We start from the raw sequence: 13,817 nt of genomic DNA, 5'->3' as shown, positions 1-13,817 counted from the left end.
AACTTTTTTAAAATATGCGATTTGAGTTTTAAAATCAATTCAAACGATTGAGGCTAATGTATAAAAACCCAAAGCTTTTACAATTATTCTACATCTCTGTTTACGCTGCAGCACACCGGAAGTGTGCGCGCTTAATTCTGTCCGTGCGGAATTGTGAATGAAATGTTTTGTTTACGTTTAGTTCGATATTTTACTAATGAGGTTAAACAAACTCTGTTTGAGCCGTTATTGTGCGTTAGCCTTGGTCACCGTTGTAATTGTGACATGGACCATCTCCTTTAGGAGTTCTGAAGAGACGTCAAGTTCCACAGGTTCGTTATTAAACTAACTATCGCTTATTTTCCGGAATCTCAGAAACTGTTGTGAAATTTCTTTTTGCACTACAAAGCTTCTGAGCCAGTGGACATTGCATTATTACTAACCAAGGATATTACTAATCAATGTCAGACCGATACTGTGTGCACCTTTTTTCCTTCGCATGCTGAAAAGTGTCATAAACAACCCAACACCAACCTTTTCAGCAGCCGCAGGATCCATGACTGACCAAACTCTGGACTACTTCCTCAACAAGGGCGCTTTAAAGGACCACAATGCTGCAGATGTCCAGTGGTATCATGCAGCCAACAGCAAGGACAAGATCACTGAAGCACTCCAAGGTCACAATGTACATTATACACACACCTAAAAGTTATTTTTTAAATGTTCTTACTCGAGGGTGTACATTGAAAGTTTTATTGTTTTATCATCACTATTTTCTTTTGTAAATAAAAGTATAATCCGGTCAACAACCTCACTAGCCAGAAATATTGCAATTATTTTCAGGGGTAATAATAATAATGGGTAACTTATTCACAAGCATCTCAACTATTAAAGTATTGAGAAAATATTCTAATTTCAAGTTGCTAGTGTGGATAAGGAACATCTAGATTTGTTTTAAAACAAAGTTATTAAAGAGGCTTAAATTGTAATAAAATCTAGTTAGAAAAACGTTCAAAAAGTCACTAGAAATCACCAGGTAAGTTCATGGGCTACTTTCTATCCATCATGGTAATTTGCATAGCAAAACATGTTCCATGAAGAACAAAAAATAGACTTTCTGAAGACCTTTAAGAAACAATGTGTAGTGGTGATCAGTGATTGGTAACATGGTCTCGTGAACCTTCTCCCTTAACTCCCCATAACCAGCAGCTGTGACGTGAGCTGGAGAGCCATAGGGCAGGACAGTCACTAATATCTGCTCAAAAATCCTTTAGAATCCCTTTTTCCTAATAATGTCTCTAAAGTTCTCAAAAGTCATCAAACACCAGTGATACTGAATCGATCCCATTCTTGATTTAACGTATGTTTGCTTATGAACTACCAATCCTTTGTACTTGTTTATTCCTGAATAGATATGATTTTGGTTGTCGTATTGTTGGATTAGGTCCTGAAGTGTGCTCTTTCTTTATCATTTACATGTAAGATAGCTCACAAATGATTGAAGCCGATGTACTTCTCCGGGGTCGTGACCCAAGGGAACCCATAATGGCACATCCTCCGGATAATGACAGTGACATCACACTGCGAGACTGGCTGGCAATGGTGGTGAACTCAGAAAAAGGGATCAAACTGGACTTTAAAAGGTTGGAGAATTCTAATATCAATATAGTTGGTTGCAAATATTGTATGTCTCAGGTGTCATTTCACACAAGAATACAATTCTAAGCTGTATGCTGCATTACTTATTTCTTGCCAGAATTCGATCTTAGCTGCTTCATAATTTACTTTTTTTTTTTTTTTTTTTTACATTTTTTACATCTGCATTAATGAATATTTGTGTATTTGTCTTGTGGTGCTCTTGAGTAAATGTGTCACAAAGACAGATTCTAACATACAGTCCTCCATGAGCAAACACTAAAACTAAATCTGGTTTGGTGAGATGTTGAGACATTACCTCTGCAGATTTAATCAAGTAGTTTTTATTCAAGTAACTCTGTTCAAAGTATACTTGTAAAACAAACATTAAAACATGAAACAACACAGTATAAAAAAGAAAATTCTCCCTCATTGCATCCAGCTTGTATTGATTATAGACATATTCAATGTCTTACTTTCTCAGACTGGTGCATAAACCAGAGCGATTTACTGAAAATAATAATGTTTACAATTTAATTCAGTGATTTTTATTAAAACTGTAGATTTCAACAATAGTTTCATGCTTTGATAGAAAAGCCACTCATACTGCGCAACCTGAGGGGTTAAAACACTTTCAGTGCCTCCTAGAGGACATGCTTACTGTACTTTACATGTAAGCATGAATACTTGTGCCTGGACAAAGACGTATAAATCGGTCTTAATTCAGAGCATGGCAAAGAAATCAAGTTCCATCCATCTCAGTTTCTTTGTTCTCTGTAGCCTAGAAGCAGTGGGGGAGTCAATGGCACTTCTGGACAAGGTTCGAGATCAGCTGAAGGGACCTGTGTGGATCAATGCAGACATCCTTCCAGGCCCGGGAGGCATGGCCACACCATTAGATGCCCAGGCCTTTTTACAAACAGTGGCTATGAAAGCAGAAGGTGATGTGCTTTCTTTGGGCTGGACCACAGGGTGGTCTCCCAATACAGACAACCCAGGTAAAACATGCCTCTTTGTTCTGGGTGGCAGTTTTTCTTGAAAAGTTATTAATTTAAATTGTTTTAGTGTACAAATTTACAGTTCTGCTGAAAACAGTGTTTTAAGGTCTATTGAACTTTTCCTTTAAATATTCCTTGGATGTTGAACCATTTAACCTTTTATGGTGTTTTCATGTCCTGTTTTCTGATTAATGCCATTATTAAAGGACTAATCTTAATGAGACCAAATGAGTTCTTCACTGACTTTGTATTTAATAATAACTGATGTTGCACTTCACCATGACTTTTTTTGTATCCTATATTCTAAGGTTACAGCTGGGAGATGGTTCAGCAAATGGAGGCGGTGTGTAAGAACCTGACACAGCCTGTGACATTTCCAGTGCGAGCTGCTCTTTTACCCCAGTCCTTTGTTCAGTTTCAGTGGCTCTTGCAGCAGTCAGACAGGTGGGACTTTTCATTTCAGTGTGTCAGTCTCAGCAGCACATCAGTATTCAGCATACCAAAGACAATTAAGGCTGTGCTGCAGCATGTTTGCTTCTTAAGCACCTGTTAGCACTGAACTATAGATTGCCTGCTTGATTGGATTCGTGTTGTGTAACAAAAACAGTTAATCAGAATGCCTTTGCCACACAATTGGTTGTAATTTGGTCCATGGCCCCTAGATGTACTTGTTTGCCACCAGGATAGAAGCCTGCCACTGAGCTGAAAGGTGCATTGCAAAAGTGGGGAAGAGGATCTCATACAGAGGGAGACTTATCTCCCCTTTCTAGGTCTAGTGCACTTCAGAGGTCTGCTTTCTCTCTTTGGTTTTTGCTCTGACTGTGCAAATTAATGCTGTCCTTCATTATATCTGCACAAGAAATACTCTATTAGCAAGTCTATTACCAAACACTGATGTGTTTAACAAAGTCTTTTCATATTGGCACTTCTGAATGTGTTGGTAAATTTTTGGCATCTTTTGAACAGACTTAACAGAACAATAATGCAGACTAATGTATTCAGAAACTTCAGTAGGTGTCCCATACAATTAATGTTCTGTCAAAATATTGAGAGAACAAAATCATTTGGACTTTGTTTGGCAGATATATAATGAAATCTTGCTCAGAATTTGATTCATTTGGTACTGTATTAAGAACATCTTGAGGCAGGTCATGATGTGGTTATTTCTTCTTCAGTCAACTAAGGATGCACATGGACTAGGGTTTGAAATTAAATTAATTAAATCTAAAGTGGTCGCCTTAGTACAAAACAATGTTTTGATGCTGCTGATCCCAATACGCAGTCCACTGGCTTTGAGAAAATAATTTATTATAGCAAGATGTAACATTTTCCCACTTAATGTCTGTCTCTCTCAGATACACACTGACCATATGGACAGGCCAGAGTGATGTGCTGAACGTGGAGAATCTGTTACTCTACCGGCAAAACTTCAGCAAGTCCAGAATCTACTATGATCTCTTAGAGAATCAGATGACAAAGTTTAAAAGCTTACCTGGGTATACCATGTCACAATGAGAGCAGAGCTAAGATTTCCATTCCAGTACAGTCCAGTAACTTGGGTAGAGGAAATGAGGAATGTAGGTTGAAGCCAAAATCATACATCTGTGTTTAGATGAATCATCCACAAAAAGCAGCTCAAGTACAAACACTATTACATAAACCACAAAAGGTAAATGCATTTTTAAAGTTTGAATGCACCATATAGTAGTGGCATATCTACAAATCAGCGTTGTACAATGTAGTGAAATCCATATTGAATTAAAGATTATTCACTGTTTTTTTTTTATTTTCAGTGTCAGAGTATTTATTTATTTTTTGGCTGTTCTTTTTCTCCTGTACTGTTTAATAGTGAACATAGAACAAATATTTTACCCAGTGTTTGATTAACCAGAATAAATATTCACACACCATTTTCTTCATGTGAACATTGACTGATCCATCAATGTACAAATGTACATTAATGCACTTTATTGTCCAAAAATCTCCCCAAAATTGGCTAGGCGCTTAATCTGCTCTGTTTGCATGGAATGTCTTCTCAGGAGAGTCTTTTTGGTCTTCTGGTCTCGTGGAAGGCTAGGAGCACAGGGCACAAAATGCTTTTGTCCAGGAGCAACAGGTATGGTTACAATTCCAGCTGCAGTGGACAGAGCAGGTTTGGGTCCCCGATCAAGGCCAGTGCTGGTGATGTTAACTTTGATATCTGGAATGGGCACATGTGGGTTTAGTGGTGGCAGGTAGCCTGGCCTTGTCTGTGCGATATGATCCAACAGAAGAGCCCCAGATCCTCTACGTTCCATCATTGCTGGGCTTCTCCTTTGGACTATGCTTTCCAAAGACTCCCTTGAGCCAGACAGGGTGGAGGATCGGCTGTAAACTAGCTTACGCTTTTCTGCTCCCCCTCCTCCCACCGTGCCAGCTTTGTTATGCTCGTCTGAGTGTGGACTCCCAAACTGAGGTAGCTGGGAGTCTGAGCTGTAGTGATCCATCCCAATGTTGCGGCGACGCACTACATCCTGCAGGCTGGACACAGCCAGGTTAGGCAGGCAGTCTGGGTCTTTATCCATAGGAATGGTCTCGCTACCTGAGGCTTCTTTAAGCAGGTTCTGGTGTGAGGCAGAATGTGGCAGTGAAGCACCATCATTGGACATTTTCCTGCTTAGCCACTTTTCCTCCTTTTTTTGATCTTTCTCTGCTTCAGTTGGTTTGTCCAAGACTTTGAACAGACCAGTGGCATCTATGCTTTGATGACGCGCAACTGGTGGTGCTCTTTGAGACAAACGACGATGGCTGTTAAAGCCAAAAGAGAGCTCTTCTTCAGGGGTGATGTCTAGGAGCTCCTCTGTGAATGATGAGGCCTTGCTTTGCTGGAGCAACAGGGATGGTGGGATCTTTAGCCATGGCTCTGAATGTAGCCTTTGAAGATGAAGAAGCTTGGCTATGCCAGCTGCTTGCAATGGACTTGGTGCCTGTGTAGGTGATCCTGCCCTTGAATTAGCAGGGCTTGCAGAGGTAGAACCCTTTGGTTGGTTTTCTGCCAGGTGTAAATGGGCATTTGGTGACAGGTTTGAATAAGAGGAGACATGAGAAGGTGAGAGTTTAATTTCTGAGGGTGACATGCAAACAGCAGGAACACAATGCAACCGATCTTCCAAATCTGGTGGTGGAGGGACATTGAGATACTGTTTGGTCATTTGTCTGCCAGAGGGGAGTTTATCTGTGGTAATAATAATGACCTCCTTGCCTTTGGCCTTATAGGCATCTAGCAACACTCGCAGAGCTTCCTTATCACCAGCATTAACAGCATACACTAATGCGGAGGAACCAGAGTGGTCCTCTAAACTCAGGTCAGCTCCACTGGACAGCAGCTGGGACAAAACCTCCTCCCCAGCTCGCTCCACACAGGCATGCATTAGAGCAGTCTTACCCAATTTGTCCTGGATATTTGGGTCAGCACCATTCTCTAGCAGATACCTGTGAAACAACGGAATTACAATTTGACTAGAAATTCTTACATTTAAAACAATTAAAATTTCACTACCCAGTCCTTGAGTAAGCTACCTGATTCAGTTATTAAACCATGTGATATTAAGATGATACCTGAATGCTAGGACAGCCAGAATATCACCAAAGCAAACTATAGTCAGTGTACTGCTTATGTGGCTTCCTAGCTGTGAGTTAAGAGACTCAACTATACTAATTATTTGGCCCACCAATAGAGACCTTCAATCTTCAATGAGGCAACCCTAAAAAATATACTCATTGCTAGTATACCCAGTAACGCTTAAACCTGGGTCCGACAGTGGTCAGTTCAGTGGTGTTTGCAAATGGCAATTAATTGTGTCATACAGTCAGACACTTGATCAAGGAGTACCTGACAATTTTGTGTTTGGGCACACTCTGAGCATCAGTATGATGAGTTTTGCAGGCAATCATCAGTGGTGTTTCTCCACGTTCATTGCTCTCATTAATATAAGCCCCACCTTCCAGGAGCAGACGTGTTAGCCGCAAACGGCAGAGATAAACCGCCTTTAGAAGGGAGTTGCCATCAGTCCACACCTCTGTGGAATCCTCCATTATCTCTTGCTGTTTCAGATAGGAAGGTGGCTCAATCATTCAAGGACTCATGGACACATTGGAGGGTGCTTGAGCTTTGGAGAGCTGCCAGTGGAAGACAAATAGTCAAGCATTTAGTTCTAATGTTTATTATGTATTAAAGTATGTACTTGAATATTAAACCATGCAAAATGGATTATAATTTTCATTAATTGCTAGTTATGTAATTTTTCTGGATTGGCATTTTCCTTAAAAGAGCATGCTAGCTTACACAGCATACATAAGCTTATGCCTTCTAATGGAGCAGTAAAAAGCAGTAAAGAGTATGTCAAAATAGTACATTATAAATATGCAAGTTCTCTGTTGTCTAATCCATTCACATAAGTCTCTATATATTTTAGGATGTGAATGTTCTGGCTTTAAAAAATAATAATGGAAAAGTAGGTGGATATCCATTTTATCCTGCAATCATTTCAGACTGTAAAATGGTCGATCAGTCTGCATTTGCTAAGAGCAAAATGGGGAAGAAAGCATGCTGAGTTGTTGAAAGGATTAAACTTCTCACTGATGGAGTCTATTGTGTTTATGGCCTTGTCCTCAAATCTAAAAGCAACTTCTAAGTCTGTCGCATTTTACTTTCATGAAATGAGAACTGCATTTTTGTTATTTTAAATGTAAGCTCAATAGGTGTCTCAGCACATAAATTTCATTTATGTAAGAAGCACTGATATCTAAACCATGTACATTTAATCACAGATTATTTTGCACCTTGTCTGGAAACTAATTACATCATGCCCAAATTTATCAGCATATAGTGTGTATGAAATAAAAATATGAGCTGATTAAATTACATGTGCAACCCCCTTGATTGGAGCACAGACCCTCCACCGGTAGGACACCTAAGCTTTGGCTCCTAACGCTGTGCACCCCTGGGATGGCATTTATAGCCCCGGTATGCTTTGTGAGCTCTTCTCTGGGCCTTCAATCAGTCTCCTGAACAGAGAGAATCCTTAATGACTCCTCTCTCTCTCCCTCTCTCTCTAGCACTGAAGAGCATGGAACAAACAAGCATCACTAGGCAGATCAGGGCTCGAGATTGAAACACAAGTGGAACAACTAAACAGACCACTTGACGCACATGTGCAGAATGTTGATTCATGCTAGATATCGCAGTTGGCTACATTGAGCATTTGTAATTCTTTTGTGCCTATTAATCAGGGCTTTATAAATGGCTTTATAAAGTGCAAAGGTCAGACCTATGTATATTGAACTATTTAATGCTTTTCAATCGGGCAAGGACTGGATTAGTTTTGTTATATTGCACTTCAGTTGAAACTATAGGACACTATATATTTACTTTCTCTATTTGTATCTGCTAACACATTTATATTTTGTACTAATGTACTATTTTATCAGCAGCTAAACTTAACCATGACAAATCCAATACCTAATAAGCTACATAGAGCAAGATTCCCTACATATGAGAGAAATAAAGTATGAGCTTACTGTACCTCTTGTTTCATGCAGATCTTCAGTCCTCAAACAGGTTTGGTTCAAGGAGGTTTTTCACTGTAGTGAAAAGGCCGAGCGTTATCCAATACACCAGATCAAACGAAACGAAGAGTCAACAAGTGGCAGATAAATGAATCTGGGAGCATGTGAATGTGTGTAAGAGAAAGGGAGAGTGAAGCTAGAGAGAGGAGCTAGAGAGAGAACAGGTGTGTGAGCTCTCAGGTCTGGAGGCAGGCGGTACCTTACAGTACAGCATGTGCGTGAGAGAGAGACAGGAACAACGTAGCGATGTGACGGCGGCTTTCGCATATTGAGCGTCAACACAGAATCGGGTTATTATTTGGATGTGAATGAGGTGGCAGAGCTTGTAGGTATTCCGCCCCCACAACCAACACAGTTCCACTGTCACTGTGTCCCTGACCTAAAGGCCACAGCAGTGTGCTTGCATCACCGTGACGTAAAAAAAAAAAAAAGGGAGAAGAAAATAAAAAGTATTGTTGAGTCATTATACTATAAAAAAGTTTATCATTTCTACAGTTCACCTCCAAAATGATCATTAAAAAATGGCAGCACAGAAAGTTTCCCTACAATCTTGGCTAAATAATATTAACTATAAACTTGTTTCATGTTAGTTAAAGACTAACATTCATTGATTGATTTTATTTCACATTAATGAAGGGGCAGCGCTTCCAGGATGCCTGTTTGAACACTCAAGGAATATAAAAATATAAAACTTTCAGATACATTGATAATTTTGTGCAAGACAATTGTTTTATATTCTTTGTTAAGGGATAAAAAAAGGGAGACTGAATTCCTGGCAGTTTGCCTGGGTAAAATATCAGGCTATTTAATCTTTTGCTGGTTTTGATTTTTGGATTTCAGATCGAGGTTTGAATCTATTTGATAAGCAACATACCAGAAAAACTCTAAAGAATTCCCCACCAAAATTTCACCATTACTTATGTCACGTTGTGTGTTTTCCATAGATCTTCATATTCATAGCTCTATAAAACAGGTACAATATAATAAACACTATAGTTAGCAGCACTTCATCTTGGGTGTATATTTATGCAAATGATGTAGATGGAACCTAGTTTATCCAATGTTTCCATCTAAAATGAAGTTTAAGTGTCACTGAAGGAGTAAGGGAGGGGGAGATCGGAGGGTGCTAGAGAGGGGACTGGGCTGCCGATCACACTAATTTCCAGCTTGGCGTTAACCTCCTGCTGGGAGTTGTTACCAATCAGCCTCCAAGGTTGAAAGCAGATTGCAGCCTTTGGCTTTTATTAAGAAGGATGTATAAAGGGTTGGGGCATTAATACAGAGAGGAAACGTGAGCATTTAATGAGTGTGTGTTCAATAAAGTATTTTATTCAACCAAAGCACATTTTCACTAGAGACCAAAGATGGAATGCATATTTATGAGACGAGCAAGGACTTGCCATGTGGGGTGGGATCACACACACACACACACACACACACACAATGGAGATGAGTGCAGGGACACAAAAAAGCAAGGATGAAAGGCACAGACGATAAGGCTTTTAAATTGTTAAAACCTGTCCATATTATTGGCTGGAACAGCATTTAAATCATTTTAATTTTGATTTCAGAGAATTACCAAGATGTAATTTCAGGTCTTAACATTACTTGTCTACAGAAATAGTGCCTATGAGCAAATGCTGTCGTCTCACACACATTTCAGTATTAAGCAGGTGTGTAAGGTCTTTCAGCACCACTCATCTCTGTTCCACTCTCTCATACACTTCAAATACGTACTGCAGCCCATTTTCCTCCTGTAACCCTGCCGGCACTCCGGGGAACCTGCACAAAGAAATGCCAAGAGAAACAGGTGACACGTGAAGCTCTGAGTTCTGGTGGGTAGGAAAAAAAAAAGCATCATGACTAGAGAAAAACTTATTGTGTTCTGCCTCACTTCTAAGGCAATAAGTAGAAAAACGGTTGCCATGAAGATAAGGGCTTACAGATATTTTCCACAAGAACCAGTGGGCTTCTTTAGAGTGAATTCTTTAGAGAGACTGAGACTGCAGCTGACTGTTGTGTTTGAGTTTGAAATGTGTACACATCGGATTAAAAATTAAGCAGTGCAACTCAACAGCTCACACAAACAGATGCATATGTACACAAGAATGCACAGTTTGTTCAAAGACATAACTATAAAGGCACGTTATCCTCTCAGTGTTTTTCTGAGTGCACTTCAAATGGGTGTCTGAGTGGAACAATTTCAACGGTAAAACCTCAGGTCTCTTCCGTGTTATGCAAGAGCCTTTCAAGACTTTACTAGAGCCTCTGTTAGCTGTCTCAGATGTACAAGGTCCTACTGTTCTTGTGATGTACACAGTGACAATTTTGACATGATTTCAATATTTGTGTTTCATCAGCCAATCAGAAACTGGACACGTGACTGTTTCACTCACTCAGGGAGGAGCCTGAACTTGTCTAGATCGATGCTAGAAATGAAGGTGTCGCAGTCAAAGTGCTTCAAGATTCTCGTTACAAACACATGCCGGAGCGCCGAGTTCTCCATTGCCTCCTGCAGAAACGACATTTCACAAATATAAGAAACTCACAAAAATTAACAGGCCTCTTATTCTCTCTGAATACAAAGTATGCCCTTCAATTCATTGTTATTATTGCTTATGTGGGTATAAGCTGGGAAATGACAGTATGATGACAATATATTAATAAACCATATCACAACTACTATTTCTAATTGTAAGCAGTTGATTTGATATTTTTGTTTTGATATTTTACCTCATTTACATTGTGAAACAAATTATTCTGTGTTTAAATAAACATCTTATGTCATATCTAGTAGCTTCTTAGCATACATGTCTGTTAATATACAGTATATCATATGCATTGGGTATAGTGGAGATGACCAAATATTTATATTTTTGATAGAAATATTAATATCCCCCTCCACTCACTGTAAATATCATTCATAGATAAACAAAAAAGGCAGATATTCCCCAGGAGCAGTATTGAATGCAGTGAGCTGAAAAACAGTCCACAAGAAGTGTCTCAGGGATAAAGAGAGGCCGAGGGAGGAGAAGGGGAAATGTACAACAGTACCATGGAGAAAGAAGCGGGCTTTGTAAAAAGCGTCCTTGAGCATCACCGTTGCCATGCCAACTGAACTGAGAAAGCCGAGAGACTGCAAGAAACATGCGGCATTGTGTGTGTGTTTACAGTTAGAACCTTTAGTGCCATACAATGCACTAAAACCACAGACACGGAGACGAGCTCAGACAATTTATTTTCCACCTCAGTGTCTTTGTGAAGTAACTAGTTAGAATTACTTTATTTCTGTGGTTAATCTAAAGTGCTGTTCAGACACACGAAATAAAATATCCTGCAGGCAAGAAAAAGAAAGTCATTTAAAGTAGAAATTCTCAATAAGCAATTAGATAGTATTTAAAGACCTACTGCAAACCATTTAAAGATGACTCATCATTTATAGAGTATGGTTTTTGGACACATACACACTGAAGTGATATACAGTGACTAGGATTTATTTGGGATGCTGTTTATATCTACTAGTAAATTAGGGGTGAGGTTTAACACTCCTGAAGTAATTAGGGTATGTTGTTTAAGACTTGATCACTTTTCATGTTTCTGACCTATTTAGTGACCATGGTATGATCTGAGACATCTATAGCAGTCAGAGGTTTATAATGGCAAACACATTTGAGACGTGGGTGTAGTTTGGGAGACGTCCTCACTAGGAGAAAGATTATTGTGGTGCTCATGTGACCCAATTAGTGACCAGGGTGTGATTTGTGACACATTCACAGTGAACAAATGCACTGTATGTCAATTATTTGAAATATTCATTAGGGTGTGTAATTTCATACACGTTCCATGTACAACTACACAGTACATATATTGTGGTTAAGTAGTTTGTGTGTTTCCACAAAATGGAAATGAAGATGGTGAGGCACTAATGTTGGTATTGGAGTTTGGGACATGCTTGCTGATGATGTTTATGTGAGGAAAGTTGAACAGCTGACAGTATTTGTGTAGCAGTGGCAGTTTTAGTGGTGGTGTGTATGTGACCTTGTACAGTGAGCTCCCACCAATGATCCACACTAGATCTGCTTGTGTATCAAGCTCTGGATTCTCCAGTAGATGTAGTGCAGAGGTAAAGTCAGGGGCTAGATAGTGTGCTCCGTCAGGAGCAGTCCTAAAACAAACAAATTATGTGAGTAAAAAAAACCCATCACATCAACATATTGTTTAAGTAAAGTGTATATGATCTCATACATATGATCCCAGTACCTTCAGTGGAGAACCCAGTAAATTCAAAATGTTCTTACTTGAGTTCTCGGCTTAGGACTATGTTGATTCTATTCTTGAGAGGCCGGTTCTGTGGCGGTATTGAGAACCATGTCTTCCTGCCCATAATGACCACATTCTTTTTACCTGTCGCATCATTGATACACACAAATACACACACTGGGCATTTGGTAAACTTAAAGATGTGAAGGCGGCGGTTGAGGTTTTAATTTACCTTCTACACTAGGAGTCATGGTCATCTTCTGAAAGTGCTTGAACTCATTACTGCAAACACAAGACAGTAAAACTATACAGCTAAATGCTAAGAAAACAATATTCATGAATTTCAGTGCTTATAACTGGACTTTTCTATTTACATAAAAAATTAACAAATAACAGGGTCAAAAACAAAGATAATGATCTTTTTATTAAGGATTTTCACTCCAAAATTAGCATTAAATACATATGCATAAAAATACACACAGATAAATAATACAAACAATACAAATCTGGGGTTAATCGGTCACATAACAGCCTCGTGACGGAGTTGTTGCTAAATGCTGATAAATCTACAGGCTAATCCATAATGCTATAATCCATATAACTACAATGATAAAACACACGAACAGAACGTTATATATAAAACAGCTTCTGAAAATGACTATTAAATGCCCTAAAAATAGTTTGAATAAACATTGTCTATCCAACTAGTTAATCAAAGTGAGCTCGTGCACAGATCAATGTAAAGTGTCGGCTGAATCCCAAACGACTTTCTGCCTCAGTGCACTACTGAGTGTGCGTCCTGCTGCATACAGAGTTCACTGTGTTTACCAAACGTAGCCGTTTGGGATGCAGCCGTTTTGTTTTACCTCAGTCTTATCGGGTGCCAGGGCAGATTTCCATTTTTCCCGATGCCCATGTCGGGGCAAACCGCAACGATACAGTTCAGCCTGCGACTCATTTTTTCTTCTCTTTTCTTTTCTTTTCTTTTCTTTTTAGCTGAGACGGTTCACTATCGACACCAAACCTACCAAAGGTTCAAAGTTCAAATACCTTATAGAGAATTAAGCTAAGTCACGCTGGACATCGAGTTCCCGCCAAAGTTTACAACGCGGAAATTACGTAGAAACCAACCAATAAACGACAAAATAATATGAAAAGCCACACCCACTGAGGGATTATAAAGCTCACAGTGCCTCCTAAAGGTACACTGATATAACAACACGGTTTTAAACCTGAGTAGTTATTTAACTTAAAGTGCACCGTATGCTGTTTTTCCAAATATAAACCATCATCATGTTCATACGACAAAGATTAGATTCAAGCCAGTTTTTAAATTAA

The 13,817-nt window shown here is 39.2% G+C and overlaps 3 protein-coding genes across 6 annotated transcripts; 1 reads left to right on the top strand and 2 right to left on the bottom strand.

Moving 5' to 3' along the window:
- Positions 1 to 120: 120 nt before the first annotated feature.
- On the top strand, positions 121 to 4,398 carry fam151b (family with sequence similarity 151 member B). Of its 3 annotated transcripts, none has more exons than XM_060884151.1 (6): positions 121 to 311; positions 525 to 656; positions 1,463 to 1,622; positions 2,395 to 2,612; positions 2,921 to 3,056; positions 3,968 to 4,398. In XM_060884151.1, exons 1-6 carry the CDS (start codon positions 197 to 199, stop codon positions 4,125 to 4,127), a joined length of 921 nt encoding a protein of 306 aa, XP_060740134.1. In that variant the 5' UTR covers positions 121 to 196; the 3' UTR covers positions 4,128 to 4,398. The 3 variants fall into 3 exon arrangements, with proteins under 3 accessions (XP_060740134.1, XP_060740133.1, XP_060740135.1); XM_060884150.1 differs by having other exon boundaries at positions 122 to 311; positions 522 to 656; XM_060884152.1 differs by lacking the exon at positions 121 to 311 and having other exon boundaries at positions 550 to 664; positions 1,467 to 1,622.
- Positions 4,399 to 4,507: 109 nt separating this feature from the next.
- ankrd34bb (ankyrin repeat domain 34Bb) lies at positions 4,508 to 8,504 on the bottom strand. Of its 2 annotated transcripts, XM_060884147.1 has the most exons (3): positions 8,177 to 8,504; positions 6,484 to 6,770; positions 4,508 to 6,083 (listed from the first exon to the last, which is right to left on the bottom strand). In XM_060884147.1, exons 2-3 carry the CDS (start codon positions 6,723 to 6,725, stop codon positions 4,580 to 4,582), a joined length of 1,746 nt encoding a protein of 581 aa, XP_060740130.1. In that variant the 5' UTR covers positions 6,726 to 6,770; positions 8,177 to 8,504; the 3' UTR covers positions 4,508 to 4,579. The 2 variants fall into 2 exon arrangements, with proteins under 2 accessions (XP_060740130.1, XP_060740131.1); XM_060884148.1 differs by lacking the exon at positions 8,177 to 8,504 and having other exon boundaries at positions 6,669 to 6,731.
- A 1,013-nt stretch (positions 8,505 to 9,517) lies between these two features.
- Positions 9,518 to 13,650, bottom strand: dhfr (dihydrofolate reductase). Its single transcript, XM_060884153.1, has 6 exons — positions 13,346 to 13,650; positions 12,712 to 12,761; positions 12,518 to 12,623; positions 12,258 to 12,384; positions 10,616 to 10,731; positions 9,518 to 10,001 (listed from the first exon to the last, which is right to left on the bottom strand). Exons 1-6 carry the CDS (start codon positions 13,435 to 13,437, stop codon positions 9,917 to 9,919), a joined length of 576 nt encoding a protein of 191 aa, XP_060740136.1. The 5' UTR covers positions 13,438 to 13,650; the 3' UTR covers positions 9,518 to 9,916.
- Positions 13,651 to 13,817: the final 167 nt, after the last annotated feature.

Source organism: Tachysurus vachellii, chromosome 12 (genome assembly GCF_030014155.1).
Source record: "Tachysurus vachellii isolate PV-2020 chromosome 12, HZAU_Pvac_v1, whole genome shotgun sequence".
NCBI lineage: Eukaryota > Metazoa > Chordata > Actinopteri > Siluriformes > Bagridae > Tachysurus > Tachysurus vachellii.
The sequence above is the reverse complement of the archived record's forward strand: the minus strand, read 5'-3'. Positions and strand labels throughout refer to the sequence as shown.